The sequence below is a fragment of the Hemitrygon akajei genome, chromosome 17 (assembly GCF_048418815.1).
Source record: "Hemitrygon akajei chromosome 17, sHemAka1.3, whole genome shotgun sequence".
NCBI lineage: Eukaryota > Metazoa > Chordata > Chondrichthyes > Myliobatiformes > Dasyatidae > Hemitrygon > Hemitrygon akajei.
This window is the reverse complement of record NC_133140.1, coordinates 84788410-84805777: the sequence shown is the minus strand read 5'-3', so window position 1 is coordinate 84805777 and position 17368 is coordinate 84788410. Positions and strand designations below refer to the sequence as shown.

The following is a 17368-nucleotide window of genomic DNA, read 5'->3' as shown; positions in this document are numbered from 1 at the left end:
AGAAGGAACTCCACAAGTCAGGCAGCATCTGCGGAGGAGCATAAAGGGTCTCGGCCTGCAACTTATAACCAAATAACAATTACAGCACGGAAACAGGCCATCTCGGCCCTTCTAGTCCGTGCCGAACGCTTACTCTCACCTAGTCCCACCTACCTGCACTTAGCCCATAACCCTCCATTCCTTTCCTGTCCATATACCTATCCAATTTTACTTTAAATGACAAGATTGAACCTGCCTCTACACTTCTACTATGTTCCACACAACCACCACTCTCTGAGTAAAGAAATTCCTCCTCCTGTTACCCCTAAACTTTTGCCCCCAACTCTCAACTCATGTCCTCTTGTTTGAATCTCCCCTACTCTCAATGGAAAAAGCCTATCCATGTCAACTCTATCTATCCCCCTCATAATTTTAAATACCTCTATCAAGTCCCCCCTCAACCTTCTACGCTCCAAAGAATAAAAACCTAACTTGTTCAACCTTTCCCTGTAACTTAGGTGCTGAAACCCAGGAAACATTCTAGTAAATCTTCTCTGTACTCTCTCTATTTTGTTGACATCTTTCCTATAATTCGGTGACCAGAACTATACACAATACTCCAAATTTGGCCTTACCAATGCCTTGTACAATTTTAACATTACATCCCAACTCCTATACTCAATGCTCTGATTTATAAAGGCCAGCATACCAAAAGCTTTCTTCACCACCCTATCCACATGAGATTCCAAAATGAACTTCAACTGTTCATTCCCCTCAATAGATGCTGTCTGACCTGCTGAGTTTCTCCAGCACGTTGTATGTGTTACCCAAGATTTCCAGCATTTGCAGAACCTTGTGTGTACGATTTATGTCTAATTTATAGTTTTCTTGTGAATGTTGCTTATATGATGTTAGGCATTGCCTTTTTAATTGCAACTCTGCCTGCATGTTCTTGTGCTTGTGATGGTAAACTCATCTTTGACTGCTCCGGTTTCCAGCAACATCACAAAGATGTTAATTTCTTTTCTGGAAGTTGCTGTTTCTATGCTGGTGAGTGGTATGGGACAGTGTGGAGGATTAAGGGAAGGAATGGGTTGCTGTGTATGCCAGTAGGCTCGATAAGCTGAACAGCCTCCTCCCTATGTGGTAAATAAATATAGATCAGCTCCTGTAAAGAGCCTTTGGGTCAGGTGACTTCCCATAATGCTGTTGCATGCTGGTGCTGAAATTCCCACCCCGAGTCTCCACGTTGTTCCCATGGTGAGTTCTATTGTTGCAGAATCCATTTAGAATCAGAATCAGATTCATCATCACTGACGTACACCATGAAATTTGTTATTTTGCAGCAGCAGAAACAGAGCTGTGTTATCATAACAAATACAGTGGATTCCAGGGCCATCGGTTAAAAACGGGGCAGCCACTTTATTTGGGCAACTCTTAAAGAACAAAAACTAGTTGAGAAAATAGCTGGGATTCCCCTTGTTTATTTGGGACACTACTTTGCTTAATTGGGATAGGAGACAATTGCCGAATGGTTTCTAAATAGCAGCAGTCACGTGTGCTTGTGAGACTGTTAGACATCTCACCATGCTTAGAGTGAACCGCTTTTAAATAGCATCAGTTGCATGTGATTATGTTCAAAAAGCAGTGATTTTTGTCGCTGATTATTGGCAAGAAGTCAGCAGTAAGATAATTCAGAACTGTTTTGCTCACTGCGGTTTCAATTGAATTGAATTGACTTTATTTCTTACATCCTTCACATACATGAGGAGTAAAAAATCTTTGTTACATCTGTGTGTAAATGTGCATGTGCAATTTATAGTAATTTGTAATAAATAGTATGTACAACAGGACAGTCAATATAGCATGGGAATACAGTTGTATCAGCGTGAATTAATCAGTCTGATGGCCTGGTGGAAGAAGATGTCCTGGATCCTGGTGGTCCTGGCTTTTATGCTGCGGTACCGTTTCCCAGATGGTAGCAGTTGGAACAGTTTGTGGTTGGGGTGACTCAGGTCCCCAATGATCCTTTGGGCCCTTTTTACACACTTGTCTTTGTAAAGGTCCTGAATAGTGGGAAGTTCACAACTACAGATGCACTGGGCTGGCTGCACCACTCTCTACAGAGTGCTGTGATTTAGGGAGGTACAGTTCCCATACCAGACAGTGGTGCAGCCAGTCAGGATGCTCTCAATTGTGTCCCTGTAGAAAGTCCTTGGGATTTGGGGGCCCATACCAAACTTCCTCAACCGTCTGAGGTGAAAGAAACATCTTTGTGCTTTTTTCACCACACAGCCAGTATGTACAGACCGTGCGAGATCCTCGGTGACGTGTATGCTGAGGAACTTGAAGCTTTCCGGCTTGGAGGTGCCAGACACAAAAAAAATCTGCAGATGCTGGAAATCCAGAACAAACTGGTGGAGGAACTCAGCTGGTCAGGCAGCATCTGTGGATACGAATAAACAGTCAACGTTCAGGCCGGGCTCTATATCCTGATGAACGGCCCTGGCCGGAAACATCAACTCTTTACTCATTTCCATGGATGCTGCCTGGCCTGCTGAGTTGGAGAGGACAGAACTGCTGGGAGTGAAAATGAAACAATTTCACCATTTCAACAAGTTAGGAGCTATGAAGAATTTGAAGGCATGGACAGTCATCTTGAATGTTATGATGAAAATGATTTGGAGGATGCAGTTGTCGAAAGCGTTGTATTATCTGTACTAGGTGTCTGTGCTGATTTTGTTCATTTCCAGTCAATAAAAAGAAAATGTCAGCCCACACTGGATGAATTCCTCCGTTGACAACTATTAGGAACTCATACACAGTTTTGAGGTACTGTGGTAGTATTGGGAGTCATAGAGTCAGAGAGAAGTACAGCACAGAAACAGGACCTTCAGCCCATCCAGTCCGTGCCAAATCATTTAAACTGGCTACTCCCTTCAACATGCACTGGGACCGTAACTCTCCACATCCCCAGCATCCATGTACCAATCCAAGCTTCTGGATTGATGAAGGGTCTCAGCCCAAGACATCGACTGGTTATTCATTTCCATAGATGCTGCCTGACTTGAGTTCCTCCAGCATTTTGTGTGTGTTGTACATAATTTGTTATTCGGTTAAACAACAGTTCATCTTTTTTTTTTATATACCTTTTCATCTGCTTCCATGAAACTTTGGCAAATTGGGGCAGCCATTTAATTGGGCCAAGATGAGAGCAAACTAGGGAAATAGTGTTCCTGGACCATTCACAGCTTCACCCAACGATATCTGTGGCATCCGCAGTGTCAATTTACATTAATCCCACCTGCCAGCCCGTGGTCTAAATCCCTGCGTTCCATGCCAGTCTCTTGCTCTTTCCTCGTCCTGTCCTGCTCCACTGACAGTCTGGAGTGGGACTTGGGCTCACACTGACCTCGGTTGTGAACTCAGGCAGGAGTGGCATTGGCACGTTGTAGGTACCTGGGGCACGTTCCTACCAGCTGTCTGATGTTGGAGGGGAGTGTGATCTGCAGGCTCATGGCTCATCCACAAAATCCCAGCCAGCCGGAGCCGTTTCCAGCTTTCAGAATCAGAAGCAAAGCCATAAGACATTGGAGCAGAATTGGGTGATTCAGTCCATTGAGTCTGCTCCGCCGTTCTCACTGACAATGTCATGAAACTTGTTTTGCTGCAGCTGAGCTTTGCAAAAATAAAAACTACAGTAGCTGCAAAAATAAATAAACAGTAAAAAAAAACAAATAACGAGGATCGTTCACAAGTTCATGGACCGTTCAGAAATCTGATGGCGGAGGGAAAGAAGCTGCTCCTGAATCGTTGGGTCTTTAGGCTCCTCCTTGATGGTAGTAACGAGGAGAGGGCATGTCCTGAATGGTGAGCATCTGCAATGATGGATGCCAGCATCAGGAAGATGTCCGCCATGGTGGGGAGGGTTGTGCCCATGTTGGAATTGGCCGGGTCTACAATTTCCTGTGGTTCCTGTGCATTGGAGCCTCTACACAGGACGTGATGCAGCCAGTCAGAACACTCTCCAGAAATGACCCAGCAGCATGTGATCTATCTGTTGCCCCTGGCAACGGGCTGTTCATATAGTGGTCAAATAAAGTGGATAGAGATAACATCTGAAGTTAAACATGAGATTGGGTCACAAGCCAGATTTAAAGGAATGAGGAATGATTACAAAGAAAACAGCCTCTGTTCGACTGAAAGACCTTTCCAAGATCCAGGAGGTGCCTCAAGGAAGAATTAACCCTCGCTTGAGCAGCTAGTAACTCTGCCATGGATGGTCCCAAGCTCAGTTTGCAAAAGGAGGAGAGTTGGGCATGGGGCTAACAACCCCATCCCATAAAAAAAACCTCAGAGCTACAGACACACCAACAGAAACTCCAAAGACCTCATCGTGGGAGAGGAAGGATCTTCTTGGACGGGCTACACCCGGAGACAACTTGAAAGACCAGCCCAGCATAGAGGACTCAGGTGAGCTGTTGCTGATGGCCTAAATTCCAGAGTGAAGAATGCAAGGTGGACGTCTCCAGAATGGAAGGACGTTAGGTGGTGACATCTAACACACACGTCTGTCTACATCGGTGGTGTCGAGGTTGAGAACTTCAAGTTCCTTCGAGTGACATCACCAAAGGCATCACAGTGACATCACCTGGTCCAACCACATTGATGTGACGTCCACAAAAGCTTCCCAACACCTGCACTTCCTCAGGAGGCTAGAGGGATCCGGCAAGTCCCAGTCGACTCTTACCAATTTTTATTGGTGCATCACAGGAAGCAACCTGTCACAGCTGGGTACGGCAATAAGATGCAGAGAATTGTGGGTTCAGCTCAGCACATTGCAGAAACCAGCCTCCTCTCCGTTGACCCTGTTGCCACCTTGCTGCCTCAGTAAAGCAGCCAGCTTAATCAAAGACCTCACCCACCCTGGGCATTCACACTTCTCCCTCTCCCATCGAAATCCTGAGGCACGTACCATCAGGCTCAATCACAATCACAATCAGGTTTATTATCACCGGCATGTGTCGTGAAATTTGTTAACTCAGCAGCAGCAGTTCCATGCAATACATAATCTAGAAGAAGATAAAATGAATAATAATAAATAAATAAATTGCAGTAGACGTATATTGAATGGATTAAAATAGTGCAAAAACAAATAATATATATTTTAAAAAGTGAGGTAGTGTCCAAGGGTTCAATGTCCATTTAGGAATCGGATGGCAGAGGGGAAGAAGCTGTTCCTGAATCGCTGAGTGTGTGCCTTCAGGCTTCTGTACCTCTGACCTGATGGTAACAGTGAGAAAAGGGCATGCCCTGGGTGCTGGAGGTCCTTAATAATGGACGCTGCCTTTCTGAGACACCACTCCTTGAAGATATCCTGGGGACTTTGTAGGCTAGTACTCAAGTTGCTGACTAAATTTACAACCCTCTGCAGCTTCTTTCACTCCTGTGCAGTAGCCCCTCCATACCAGACAGTGATGCAGCCTGTCAGAATACTCTCCACGGTACAACTATAGAAGTTTTTGAGTGTATTTGTTGACATGCCAAATCTCTTCAAACTCCTAATAAAGTATAGCTGACGTCTTGCCTTCTTTATAACTACATCGATATGTTGAGACCAGGTTAGATCCTCAGAGATCTTGACACCCAGGAACTTGAAGCTGCTCACTCTCTCCAGTTCTGATCCCTCTATGATGATTGGTGTGTGTTCCTTCGTCTTACCCTTTCTGAAGTCCACAATCCGCTCTTTCATCTTACTGATGTTGAGTGCCAGGTTGTTGCTGCAGCACCACTCCACTAGTTGGCATATCTCACTCCTGTACGCCCTCTCGTCACCACCTGAGGTTCTCAAGATCAGCTTCGATCCTGCTGATGTAACACTATGAATGGACCCCTAGTTCAATAAAATAGACTTGGCCTCACAACCTACCTTGTAATGAATTTGAACCTTATTGTCTGCAGGCACTTTCCCTGTAACTAGAATAAGACGTTCCATTCTTGCTTTCCCTCGTACCAAGGAACAACAACAGGTGTAAGCCATTCACCCTTTTTAACCTCTCCACTATTCTATAAGAACTTACTGTGTTCAGTTCTCGCCACTACATTATAGGAAGGATGAGAAAACTTTAGAGAGAGTGCAGAGGGGATTTGCCAGGATGCTGCCTGGATTAGAGAGTTTGTCTCATGAGGAAAGGTTGAGCGAGCTGGGGATATTCTCTTTGGAGCGAGGGAGGATGAGAGGTGACTTAATAGAGGAGTACAAGATGATAAGGGGCGTAGATCGAGTGGATAGTCAGAGACTTTTTCCAGGGTGGAAATGGCTAATATGAGAGGGTTTCATGTAAAAGTGTTTGGAGGAAAGTATAGGGGGGATGTCAGAGTTTTACGTAGAGTGGTGGGTGCATGCAACGTGTCGCCAGGGACGGTGGTAGAGGCAGATACATTGAGAACATTTAGAAGACTCTTAGCTGGGCACACGGATGAAAGAGAAGTGGAGGGCTATGTGGGAGGGAAGGGTTAGATTGATTTTGGGGTAGGCTAAAAGGTCGGCACAACTTCGTGGGCCAAAGACCCTACACTGTGTTCTATGTTTTAAGTAACTTCTATCACAGCACCACTTTCTAACAACTTCATATCTTTTCATTCTCTTTGTATGTAAGAATCTTTTCATCTCTGTCTTGAATAAACCCAGTGACTCCTCTTGTGTCTGGAATTCCAGGGAATAAACCAGTGACTCTTCTTGTGTCGGGAATTCCAGGGAATAAACCAGTGACTCCTCTTGCGTCTGAAATTCCAGGGAATAAACCAGTGACTCCTCTTGTGTCTGGAATTCCAGGGAATAAACCAGTGAGTCTTCTTGTGTCGGGAATTCCAGGGAATAAACCAGTGACTCCTCTTGCGTCTGGAATTCCAGGGAATACACCAGTGACTCTTCTTGTGTCTGGAATTCCAGGGAATAAACCAGTGACTCCTCTTGTGTCGGGAATTCCAGGGAATAAACCAGTGACTCCTCTTGTGTCTGGAATTCCAGGGAATAAACCAGTGACTCTTCTTGTGTCTGGAATTCCAGGGAATAAACCAGTGAGTCTTCTTGTGCCTGGAATTCAAGGGAATAAACCAGAGACTCTTCTTGTGTCGGGAATTCCAGGGAATAAACCAGAGACTCCTCTTGTGTCAGGAATTCCAAAGGTTCAGCTCAGAATCAGATTAATTTATTTGTGGCATGTACGTGGAAACAGTGAAATGTGTTGTTTGTGTCATCAACCCACACAATTTGTGGGAGAGCTGGGGCAAGTGTCGTCACACATTCCATTCCAAAAAAGTATGTCCAAAACGTTCAGCAGAACAACACAGAACAAAACAAGTAACAAAACAACAGAAAAACAAGTCCCGTTCCTCCCACCCACCCACATAAGTCCACAGTCTTCCAGCCCTAGGACAGGATGTGCTCAGCCTCCAGCCTGAGGACAGGCCCTGTTCAGCCTCCGGCCGGAGGACAGGCCCTGTTCAGCTTCTGGCCCGAGGACAGGCCCTGTTCAGCCTCTGGTCGGAGGACAGGCCCTGTTCAGCCTCCGGTCGGAGGACAGGCCCTGTTCAGCCTCCGGCCCGAGGACAGGCTCTGTTCAGCCTCCGGCCCGAGGGCAGGCCCTGTTCAGCCTCCGGCCCGAGGACAGGCTCTGTTCAGCCTCCGGCCCGAGGACAGGCTCTGTTCAGCCTCCGGCCCGAGGGCAGGCCCTGTTCAGCCTCCGGCCGGAGGGCAAGCCCTGTTCAGCCTCCGGCCCGAGGGCAGGCCCTGTTCAGCCTCCGGCCCGAGGGCAGGCCCTGTTCAGCCTCCGGCCCGAGGGCAGGCCCTGTTCAGCCTCCGGCCGGAGGGCAGGCCCTGTTCAGCCTCCGGCCCGAGGGCAGGCCCTGTTCAGCCTCCGGCCCGAGGACAGGCTCTGTTCAGCCTCCGGCCCGAGGACAGGCTCTGTTCAGCCTCTGGCCCGAGGGCAGGCCCTGTTCAGCCTCCGGCCGGAGGGCAGGCCCTGTTCAGCCTCCGGCCCGAGGGCAGGCCCTGTTCAGCCTCCGGCCCGAGGGCAGGCCCTGTTCAGCCTCCGGCCGGAGGGCAGGCCCTGTTCAGCCTCCGGCCCGAGGGCAGGCCCTGTTCAGCCTCCGGCCCGAGGGCAGGCCCTGTTCAGCCTCCGGCCCGAGGGCAGGCCCTGTTTAGCCTCCGGCCCGAGGACAGGCCGTGTTTAGCCTCCGGCTGGAGGACAGGCCGTGTTCAGCTTCCAGCAGACTTGTGGATTCACAGAGACTGGGCCTTCAGCTTCCTAGTGGACGTGGAGTTAGCAGATTCAGGGCTACAGCCTTTGGGCCTTGACCTCTGGATATAAGAACCTAAGAAATAGGAGCAGGAGTAGGCTATCTGGCCCATCGAGCCTGCCCCGCCATTCAATCAGATCGTGGCTGATCTGTCCATAAACTCAGCTCCATCTACCTGCCTTTTCCCCATAACCCTTAATTCCCTTACTATGTGAAAATCTATCTAACTGTTTCTTAAATATATTTAGTGAAGAAGCCTCAACTGCTTCCCTGGGCAGAGAATTCCACAGATTCACCACTCTCTGGGAAAAACAGTTTCTCCTCATCTCTGTCCTAAATCTTCTCCCTTGAATCTTGAGGCAATGTCCCCTAGTTCTAGTCTCACCTACCAATGGAAACAACTTTCCTACTTCTATCTTATCCCTTTCAAAATTTTGAACGTTTCTATAAGAAGATCCTCTCTCATTCTTCTGAACTCCAGAGAGTGTAGTCCCAGGCGACCCAATCTGTCCTCATAGGTTAACCCCTTCATCCCTGGAATTAACCTGGTAAACCACCTCTGCACTGTCTCCAAAGCCAGTGTATCCTTCCTCAAGTACAGAGACCAGAACTGCACACAGTATTCCAGGTGCGGCCTCACCAGTACCCTGTATAGTTGTAGCATGACTTCCCTGCTCTTGAATTCAATCCCTCTAGCAATGAAGGCCAACATTCCGTTTGCCTTCTTAATAACCTGTTGTACCTGCAAGCCAACTTTTTGCGATTCATGCACAAGCACTCCCAAGTCCCTCTGCACAACAGCATGTTGCAATCTTTCACCATTTAGATGATAATCTGCTCTTCTATTATTCCTCCCAAAGTGGATGATCTCGCATTTACCAGCGTTGTACTCCATCTGCCAGACCTTGGCCCACTCACTTAACCTATCTATATCCCTCTGTAGACTCCACATCCACTGTACAATTTGCTTTTCCACTCAGTTTAGTGTCATCAGCAAATTTTGCTACGCTACACTCAGCCCCTTCTTCCAAATCATTAATGTAAATGTTGAACAGCTGCGACCCCAGCACCGACCCCTGCGGCACCCCACTCACCACTGACTGCCAACACCCATTCATATCAACTCTCTGCCTTCTATTATTTAACCAATCCACTATCCATGCAAATACACTTCCTCCGACGCCATGCACCCGTATCATATTTGTAATTCTCTTGTGCGGCACCTTATCGAACGCCTTCTGGAAATCCGAGTACACGAAATCCACCTGTTCCCCTCTACCCACTGCACTCATTATGTCCTCAAAGAACTCCAGTAAGTTTGTCAAACAGGACCTGCCCTTTCTGAATCTGTGCTGCGTCTGTCTAATGGAACCACTCCTTTCTAAATGTTTCACTACTTCTTCCTTAATGACAGCTTCAAGCATTTCAAGAGAAAGAAGATAGTTAAGAACAATGTTGGGCCCTTGAAGAATGAATTGGGTGAAATTGTTATGGGAAACAGAGAAATGGCAGAAGAATTTAATGAGTACTTTAGATCTGTTTTCACTAGGGAAGACAAGCAATCTCCCAGATGTATGGATGGGCCAAGGACATAGGGTAACAGAGGAAATGAAACAGATTGACATTCGGAAGGAAACAGTGATGAGAAGACTGATGGGACTGAAGGCTGACAAATCCCCAGGTCCAGATGGTCTGCACCCTAGGGTACTAAAGGAGGTGGCCCTGGAAATTGCGGATGCATTGGTAATCATTTTCCAATGTTCCTTAGATTCAGGATCAGTTCCTGAGGATTGGAGAATGGCTAATGTTATCCCACTTTTTAAGAAAGGAGGGAGGGAGAAAACAGAGAACTATCGACCTGTCAGCCTGACATCGGTGGTGGGAAAGATGCTAGAGTCCATTATTAAGGATGAAATAGTGGCATATCTAGATAGCAGTGATAGGATTGGGCCGAGCCAGCATGAATTTACCAAGGGTAAATCATGCTTGACTAATCTGATGGAGTTTTTCGAGGATGTAACCAGGAAGTTAGACGAGGGAGATCCAGTGGATGGAGTGTACCTCGATTTTCAGAAGGCATTTGATAAGGTCCCACATAGAAGATTGGTGGGTAAAATCAAAGTTCAGGGCAACGGGGGGAAGGCATTAACATGGATAGAAAACTGGTTGGCAGATAGAAAGCAAAGGGTAGCGGTGAATGGGTGTTTCTCGGAATGGCAGGTGGTGACTAGTGGGGTGCCACAGGGCTCGGTATTGGGACCACAGCTGTTTACCATTTACATTAACGATTTGGATGAAGGCATAGAAAATAACATCAGCAAATTTGCTGATGATACTAAGCTGGGTGGCAGTGTGACATGTGATGAGGATGTTAGGAGAATTCAGGGTGACTTGGATAGGCTGGGTGAGTGGGCAGATACTTGGCAGATGGCGATTAATGTGAATAAGTGTGAGGTTATCCACTTTGGGAGTAAGAACAGGAAGGCAGATTATTATCTGAACGGTGTAGAGTTGGGTAAGGGAGAAATACAAAGAGATCTCGGAGTCCTTGTTCATCAGTCATTGAAGGTGAATGAGCAAATGCAGCAGGCAGTGAAGAAGGCTAATGGAGTGTTGGCCTTTATTACAAAGGGAATTGAGTACAAGAGCAAGGAAATCCTCTTGCATTTGTACAGAGCCCTGGTGAGACCACACCTGGAGTATTGTGTACAGTTTTGGTCTCCAGGGTTAAGGAAGGACATCCTGGCTGTAGAGGAAGTGCAGCGTAGATTCACGAGGTTAATTCCTGGGATGTCTGGACTGTTTTACGCAGAGAGGTTAGAGAGACTGGGCTTGTACACGCTGGAATTAAGGAGATTGAGAGGGGATCTGATTGAAACATATAAGATTATTAAGGGATTGGACAAGATAGAGGCAGGAAATATGTTCCAGATGCTGGGAGAGTCCAGTACCAGAGGGCATGGTTTGAGAATAAGGGGTAGGTCATTTAGGACAGAGTTAAGGAAAAACTTCTTGTCCCAGAGAGTTGTGGGGGTCTGGAATGCACTGCCTTGGAAGGTAGTGGAGGCCAATTCTCTGGATGCTTTCAAGAAGGAGCTAGATAGGTATCTTATGGATAGGGGAATCAAGGGAAATGGGGAAAAGGCAGGAACCGGGTATTGATAGGAATTGATCAGCCATGATCTCAAAATGGCGGTGCAGGCTCATAGGGCCGAATGGTCTACTTCTGCACCTATTGTCTATTGTCTATTTTCCTGACTACAGATGTTAAGCTAACTGGCCTATAGTTGCCCGTTATTTGCCTACATCCTTTTTTAAAAGTGGCGTGACATTTGCTATCTTCCAATCCGCCAGGACCTGCCCAGAGTCTAGAGAATTTTGGTAAGTGATTACCAACGAGTCTATTATAACCTCCGCCAATTCCTTCAGCACCCTGGGGTGCATCCCATCAGGACCAGGGGACTTATCTACCTTCAGGCCCTCTAGTTTGCTCATCGCTATCTCTTTAGTGATAGTGATTTTATCGAGGTCCTCATCTCCCATTTCATCCATAACATCCTTCTTTGGCATATTAGACATGTCCTCCACCTCGAAGACCGACACAAAATAGTTGTTCAATGTCTTAGCCATTTCCTTATCACCCAATATCAATTTCCCCTTCCAAGGGACCTATGTTGACTCTAGCCACCCTCTTCCGCTTTATATATTTATAAAAAATTTGCTATCTGTTTTTATATTTTGTGCTAATTTACTTTCATTATCTTCCGTTTTGTTATTTCTTGTTTAGTTGTTCTTTGTTGCTTTTTAAAGTTTTCCCAATCTTCCAGTCTCCCACTACTCTTTGTGACTTTGTACACATGAGCTATTAATTTGACACTATTTTTTATTTCCTTTGTTATCCAAGGCTGGCTCTCCCCACACTTACTGTTCTTACTTTTGACTGGAATATACTTTTGTTGAGCACCGTGAAAAATCTCTTTGAAAGTATTCCACTGTTCCTCAACTGTCCTACCAAAATAGCCTGTGCTCCCAATCCACACTAGCCAACTGCTCCCTCATCCCGTTGTAGTCTCCGTTGTTCAAGCATAATACACTAGTTTTAGATCCATTTCATCAGCACCTCTGATTGACCTTTGGGCTTCAATCGGATTGACCCCAGAGCTTGCTGATGACATTGAACAAGATGAGATCCCCAAACTTCAGACGTGTTGATGATGGGACCCCAAACCCTAGCCCTTGACCAACAGACTCACCAATAACTGGACCCCAAACTCTAGGCCTTGAACACTGAACTCACCATTAACTGGACCCCAAACTCTCAGCCTTGAACACTGAACTCACCAATAACTGGACCCCAAACTCTAGGCCTTGAACAACAGACTCACCAATAACTGGACCCCAAACTCTCAGCCTTGAACAATGAACTCACCAATAACTGGACCCCAAACTCTCAGCCTTGAACAATGAACTCACCAATAACTGGACCCCAAACTCTAGGCCTTGAACAATGAACTCACCAATAACTGGACCCCAAACTCTAGGCCTTGAACAATGAACTCACCAATAACTGGACCCCAAACTCTAGGCCTTGAACAATGAACTCACCAATAACTGGACCCCAAACTCTAGGCCTTGAACAATGAACTCACCAATAACTGGACCCCAAACTCTAGGCCTTGAACAATGAACTCACCAATAACTGGACCCCAAACTCTAGGCCTTGAACAATGAACTCACCAATAACTGGACCCCAAACTCTAGGCCTTGAACAATGAACTCACCAATAACTGGACCCCAAACTCTCAGCCTTGAACACTGAACTCACCAATAACTGGACCCCAAACCCTAGGCCTTGACCAACAGACTCACCAATAACTTGACCCCAAACTCTAGGCCTTGAACAATGAACTCACCAATAACTGGACCCCAAACTCTAGGCCTTGAACAATGAACTCACCAATAACTGGACCCCAAACTCTAGGCCTTGAACAATGAACTCACCAATAACTGGACCCCAAACTCTCAGCCTTGAACACTGAACTCACCAATAACTGGACCCCAAACCCTAGGCCTTGACCAACAGACTCACCAATAACTTGACCCCAAACTCTAGGCCTTGAACAATTAAATCACCAATAATTGGACCCCAAACACTAGGCCTTGACCAACAGACTCACCAATAACTGGACCCCAAACCCTAGGCCTTGACCAACAGACTCACCAATAACTTGACCCCAAACTCTAGGCCTTGAACAATTAAATCACCAGTAACTGGACCCCAAACACTAGGCCTTGACCAACAGACTCACCAATAACTGGACCCCATACTCTAGGCCTTGAACAATGAACTCACCAATAACTGGACCCCAAACTCTAGGCCTTGAACAGTGAACTCACCAATAACTGGACCCCAAACTCTAGGCCTTGAACACTGAACTCACCAATAACTGGACCCCAAACTCTAGGCCTTGAACACTGAACTCACCAATAACTGGACCCCAAATGCTCACCCTTGAACAATGAACTCACCAATAACCCCAAACTCCAAACCCAAACTCTAGGCCTTGAGTAACAGACTTGCAATGATTGGACTCCAAGCACTTGGCCTTGAATTCTGGTCTCACTGATTTGTGTACCTGGGGGGTGCTCACCATTATTGGTGCCTCTTGCCCACATGGACCTCCGATCCTGGAACCCCCTTCCCATTAGCTCGTTGACCTGGGGGTGGGGTGGGCACCAGCCCTCATTCTGACATCCGACGTCCAACTGCGTTCATGTTGCTGGCCTTCAGACGCAGAGTGGAGGTTATACTCCGGCCGGTCCCTTAATCTCCCCACATCCCTGTCCGTACTTCCTAACCTGACCCCTAACTCCCCTCTCTGTCCCCAAAACCATGACTACAAATGTACAAACTTGACATTGACCGAAAGGGCTACTCATTGGATGAAGAAATGCCTCCTCATCCTGAACAGCAGTTCCTTTGTCCCTGCATCCTGGACCCCTCCATACACCCCGTCAAGACCCGTAAGAGTCGTGTTTGTTCCAATGAGTTTACCCCTCATTCTTGTAAACTCTCGAATATAGAGCATAACAGTACAGCACAGGCACAGGCTTTTGGCCCGCAATGTTGTGCCGAACCAGTCAAATTAGTCTTCACGTGGCCAACTAAGCTAATTGCTTTTGCATACACAATATCCATGTCCTTCCAATTTCACCGCATTCATCTGCCTATCTAATGTTTCTGCCTGTACCACCACACTGGGCACCCAACACAGTCTAAAAAAACTTGCTCCTCGCACCCCTTTGAAATTACCCCCTCCCATGTTAAATGCATGGCCTCTGTTGTTAGACATTTCAACCCTGGGAAAAAGTTTCTGTCCGCTCTGTCTGTGCCTCTCGTAATCTTATAAACCGCTATCAGATCTCCCCTAGATCCGCCACTCCAGAGAAACCAACCCCAGTCTGTCCAACTTCATGCCCCTGAAACCAGGCGGCATCCTGGTAAACCTCTTCTGCACCCTCTCCAAAGCCTCAACATCCTTCCTATAATGGGGTGACCATAACTGTATGCAATTCTCCAGATGCAGTCTTACTAGAGTTTTATAAAGCTGCAACTTAACTTCCTGACTTTTGAACTCTGTGCCTCGACTAATGAAGAGGGTAAACCCAGTGCCTCTGATACCTCCGGGATGGTAATAATGAGAAGAGGACATGTCCTCGATTGTGAGGGCTCTTAGTGACGGATGCTGCCTTTTTGAGGCATTGCCTTTTGAGGATTTCCTCGAAGCTGGGGAGGCTAGCGCCCATGATGGGCCTGGCTGAGTTTACAACCCTCTGCAGCTTTTTTCTGATCCTATGCAGTGGCCTCTGGATGCCAGACAGTGATGGAAACAGAATTTTTGACTGCATTCCAAATCTCCTCAGACTTCTAATGAGCAACAGGATGTTATACTTCTACGTGACATGACATTTATGACATACTGGAAGGCAGAAAAGTAGCAAAAAGCACTTTGCAGATGTGTTACCAACTGGAATTAATGCCAAGCCAAATCAGGAGATATTAGGTCACAAACTTGGACAACAATGAAGGTTCCAAGAATCACTTTACGGAAGGGGAGGGGAAGGGTTAGAGGGAAATTTTCAGAATTTGGGGCAGTTGAAGACATGGTTGCCAGAGGAGGTACAAAGGTGGGGGCTTTGTGAGAAAATGCAGTGGTTTTTGCAGTGTACTGTAGTGTTAGTGTGATGCTGTTACAGCCCGGGGAATTCAGGAGCTCGGAGTTCAATTCTGGCACTGTTCTCTAAGGAGTTTATATCTTCTCCCCACGGGTTTTCTTCAGTTACTCACTTTCCATCGCACACTCCAAAGACGTATGGGTTAGTAGGTCAGTTGGTCAGTGTAAGTCGTCCTGTGACTGGGCCAAAGTGGGCTGCCGGAGAGTGCAGCTCGTTGGGCTGGAAGGCCTGTTCTGCGCTGTATAAAATACATAAATAATAAATCTGAAGTCACAGCCGGATGGAGGTTGGAACCACAGGGCTGGGGGTAGGGGGGGTGAGACCATGCAGGGGGAGGGGGAGGAAGTTCCAGGATGTAGGACCAATCTTAGAAATCAGGAGGACGAAAAATCCTTGGCAGGTAAGATAAGGGAAATCCCAACAGATGCTAAAAGTATACTCAAGCAGACTAGAAGGGCCAAATGGCCTAATTCTGCTCCTGTGTCTTGTGGGCATACATCAGGAACAAGGGGGTAGAGTGGATCCCTGTAGGGACCAAAGGGATGAGAGGGGTTTCGAGGGATATGGCCCAGGTGCAGGACCCAGAAGAAGATTGGCACGGACTAGATGGGCCACAGGGCCGGTTCCTGTGCTGTCGTGCTCTATGACTGAAACCTCGATCTGACTTTCAGTGACCTGGGTGCAGGGGTTTGTGAGGAGAGGGGTGGATGGAAGGGGCTTCCTAGACGGGAGGAGGGGGTGTGTAACGGTGCAGTCTGAGTCGTCTGGTCCACAGTCAGCGTGAACACAGACAGAGCACATCTGGAATACACTTCCTGGTGAAGCTCAGACCGCACGGATATTAAACTCTCCGACTGGAATTGCTGACATTTTTGTGGTTGGGTTGGCAGCGTGTGCTGAGGAACGAGTTCCGAGAGAAGGGCCAGAGCAGGCCGACTGGGCTCCTACCTCACCAAGAAGTACCCAGACCGCTCTGTCCCCACCCACCCCTACAGCCTCTCAGCTGCCTCCCAAGTCTGTTTTTGGCACGTAGATGAAAAGTGGGGGGCTATGTGGAAGGGAAGGGTTAGACTGATCTTAGAGTAGGTTAAAAGGTTGGTACAACATCGTACTGTTCTGTGATCTTCCATTGTTAACCCTCCCACTTCACACTGGAGTTTACAGGTGTCAGATGTGCATGGGTAACTATAAACCCCAGACACTGACTGATACACAGAACAGCAGAGGCCCTTCAGCCCACAATGTTGTGCCGACCCTTTCCCTACTCCAAGATCAATCTAACCCTTCCCTCCAACATAGCCTCCATTTTCCTATCATCCATGTGCCTATCTAAGAGTTTCTTAATTGTCCCTAATGTATCTGCCTCTATCACCACCCCTGGCAGGGTGTTCCACATACCCTACCATTCTCTGTGTAAAAACAACTACCTCTGATACCCCTCCATACTTTCCTCCTTAAAATTATGCCCCCTCGTATTGGCCGGTCTCTGGCTGCCCATTCAATCTATGCCTCTTACCACCTTGTCCACCTCTCATCCTTCTTCGCTCCAAAGAGAAAAAGCCCCAGCTCGCTCAGCCTGTCCTCATGAGACATGCTCTCCGGTTCAGGCAGCGCCCTGGCAAATCTCCTCTACGTCCTTCCTGTAATGAGGAGAGCAGATCTGGACACAGTATCGCAAGTGTGGTCCAATCAGGGGTTCCTACAGCTAGACTTGTTTGTGTCAGTTTAATGTTTCTGGATACACAACCTCAGACCTCACCGTTCTGCCAGTTTGTGTTTATAGTTGTAGTTAATATTTCCATGTAGATTGTTTATGTGGTGAGCTTCACGTGATGAGGACTCACTGCATGCT

At 47.1% G+C, this 17368-nt stretch overlaps 1 protein-coding gene across 3 annotated transcripts in view; it reads left to right on the top strand.

Annotated features, from left to right (window-relative positions):
- cmtm4 (CKLF-like MARVEL transmembrane domain containing 4) overlaps positions 1-17368 on the top strand; it is an 84780-nt gene that overhangs the window by 51862 nt on the left and 15550 nt on the right. Inside the window, exon 3 of one of the 3 annotated variants that reach the window (XM_073070434.1) lies at positions 2275-2759. The exons of the other annotated variants lie outside the window; for them this stretch is intronic. Coding sequence (XP_072926535.1) covers positions 2275-2475 — 201 coding nt within the window. The 3' untranslated portion in view covers positions 2476-2759. Of the gene's footprint in view, positions 1-2274; positions 2760-17368 lie in introns of those variants that run through there. 3 annotated transcript variants of the gene reach the window in all.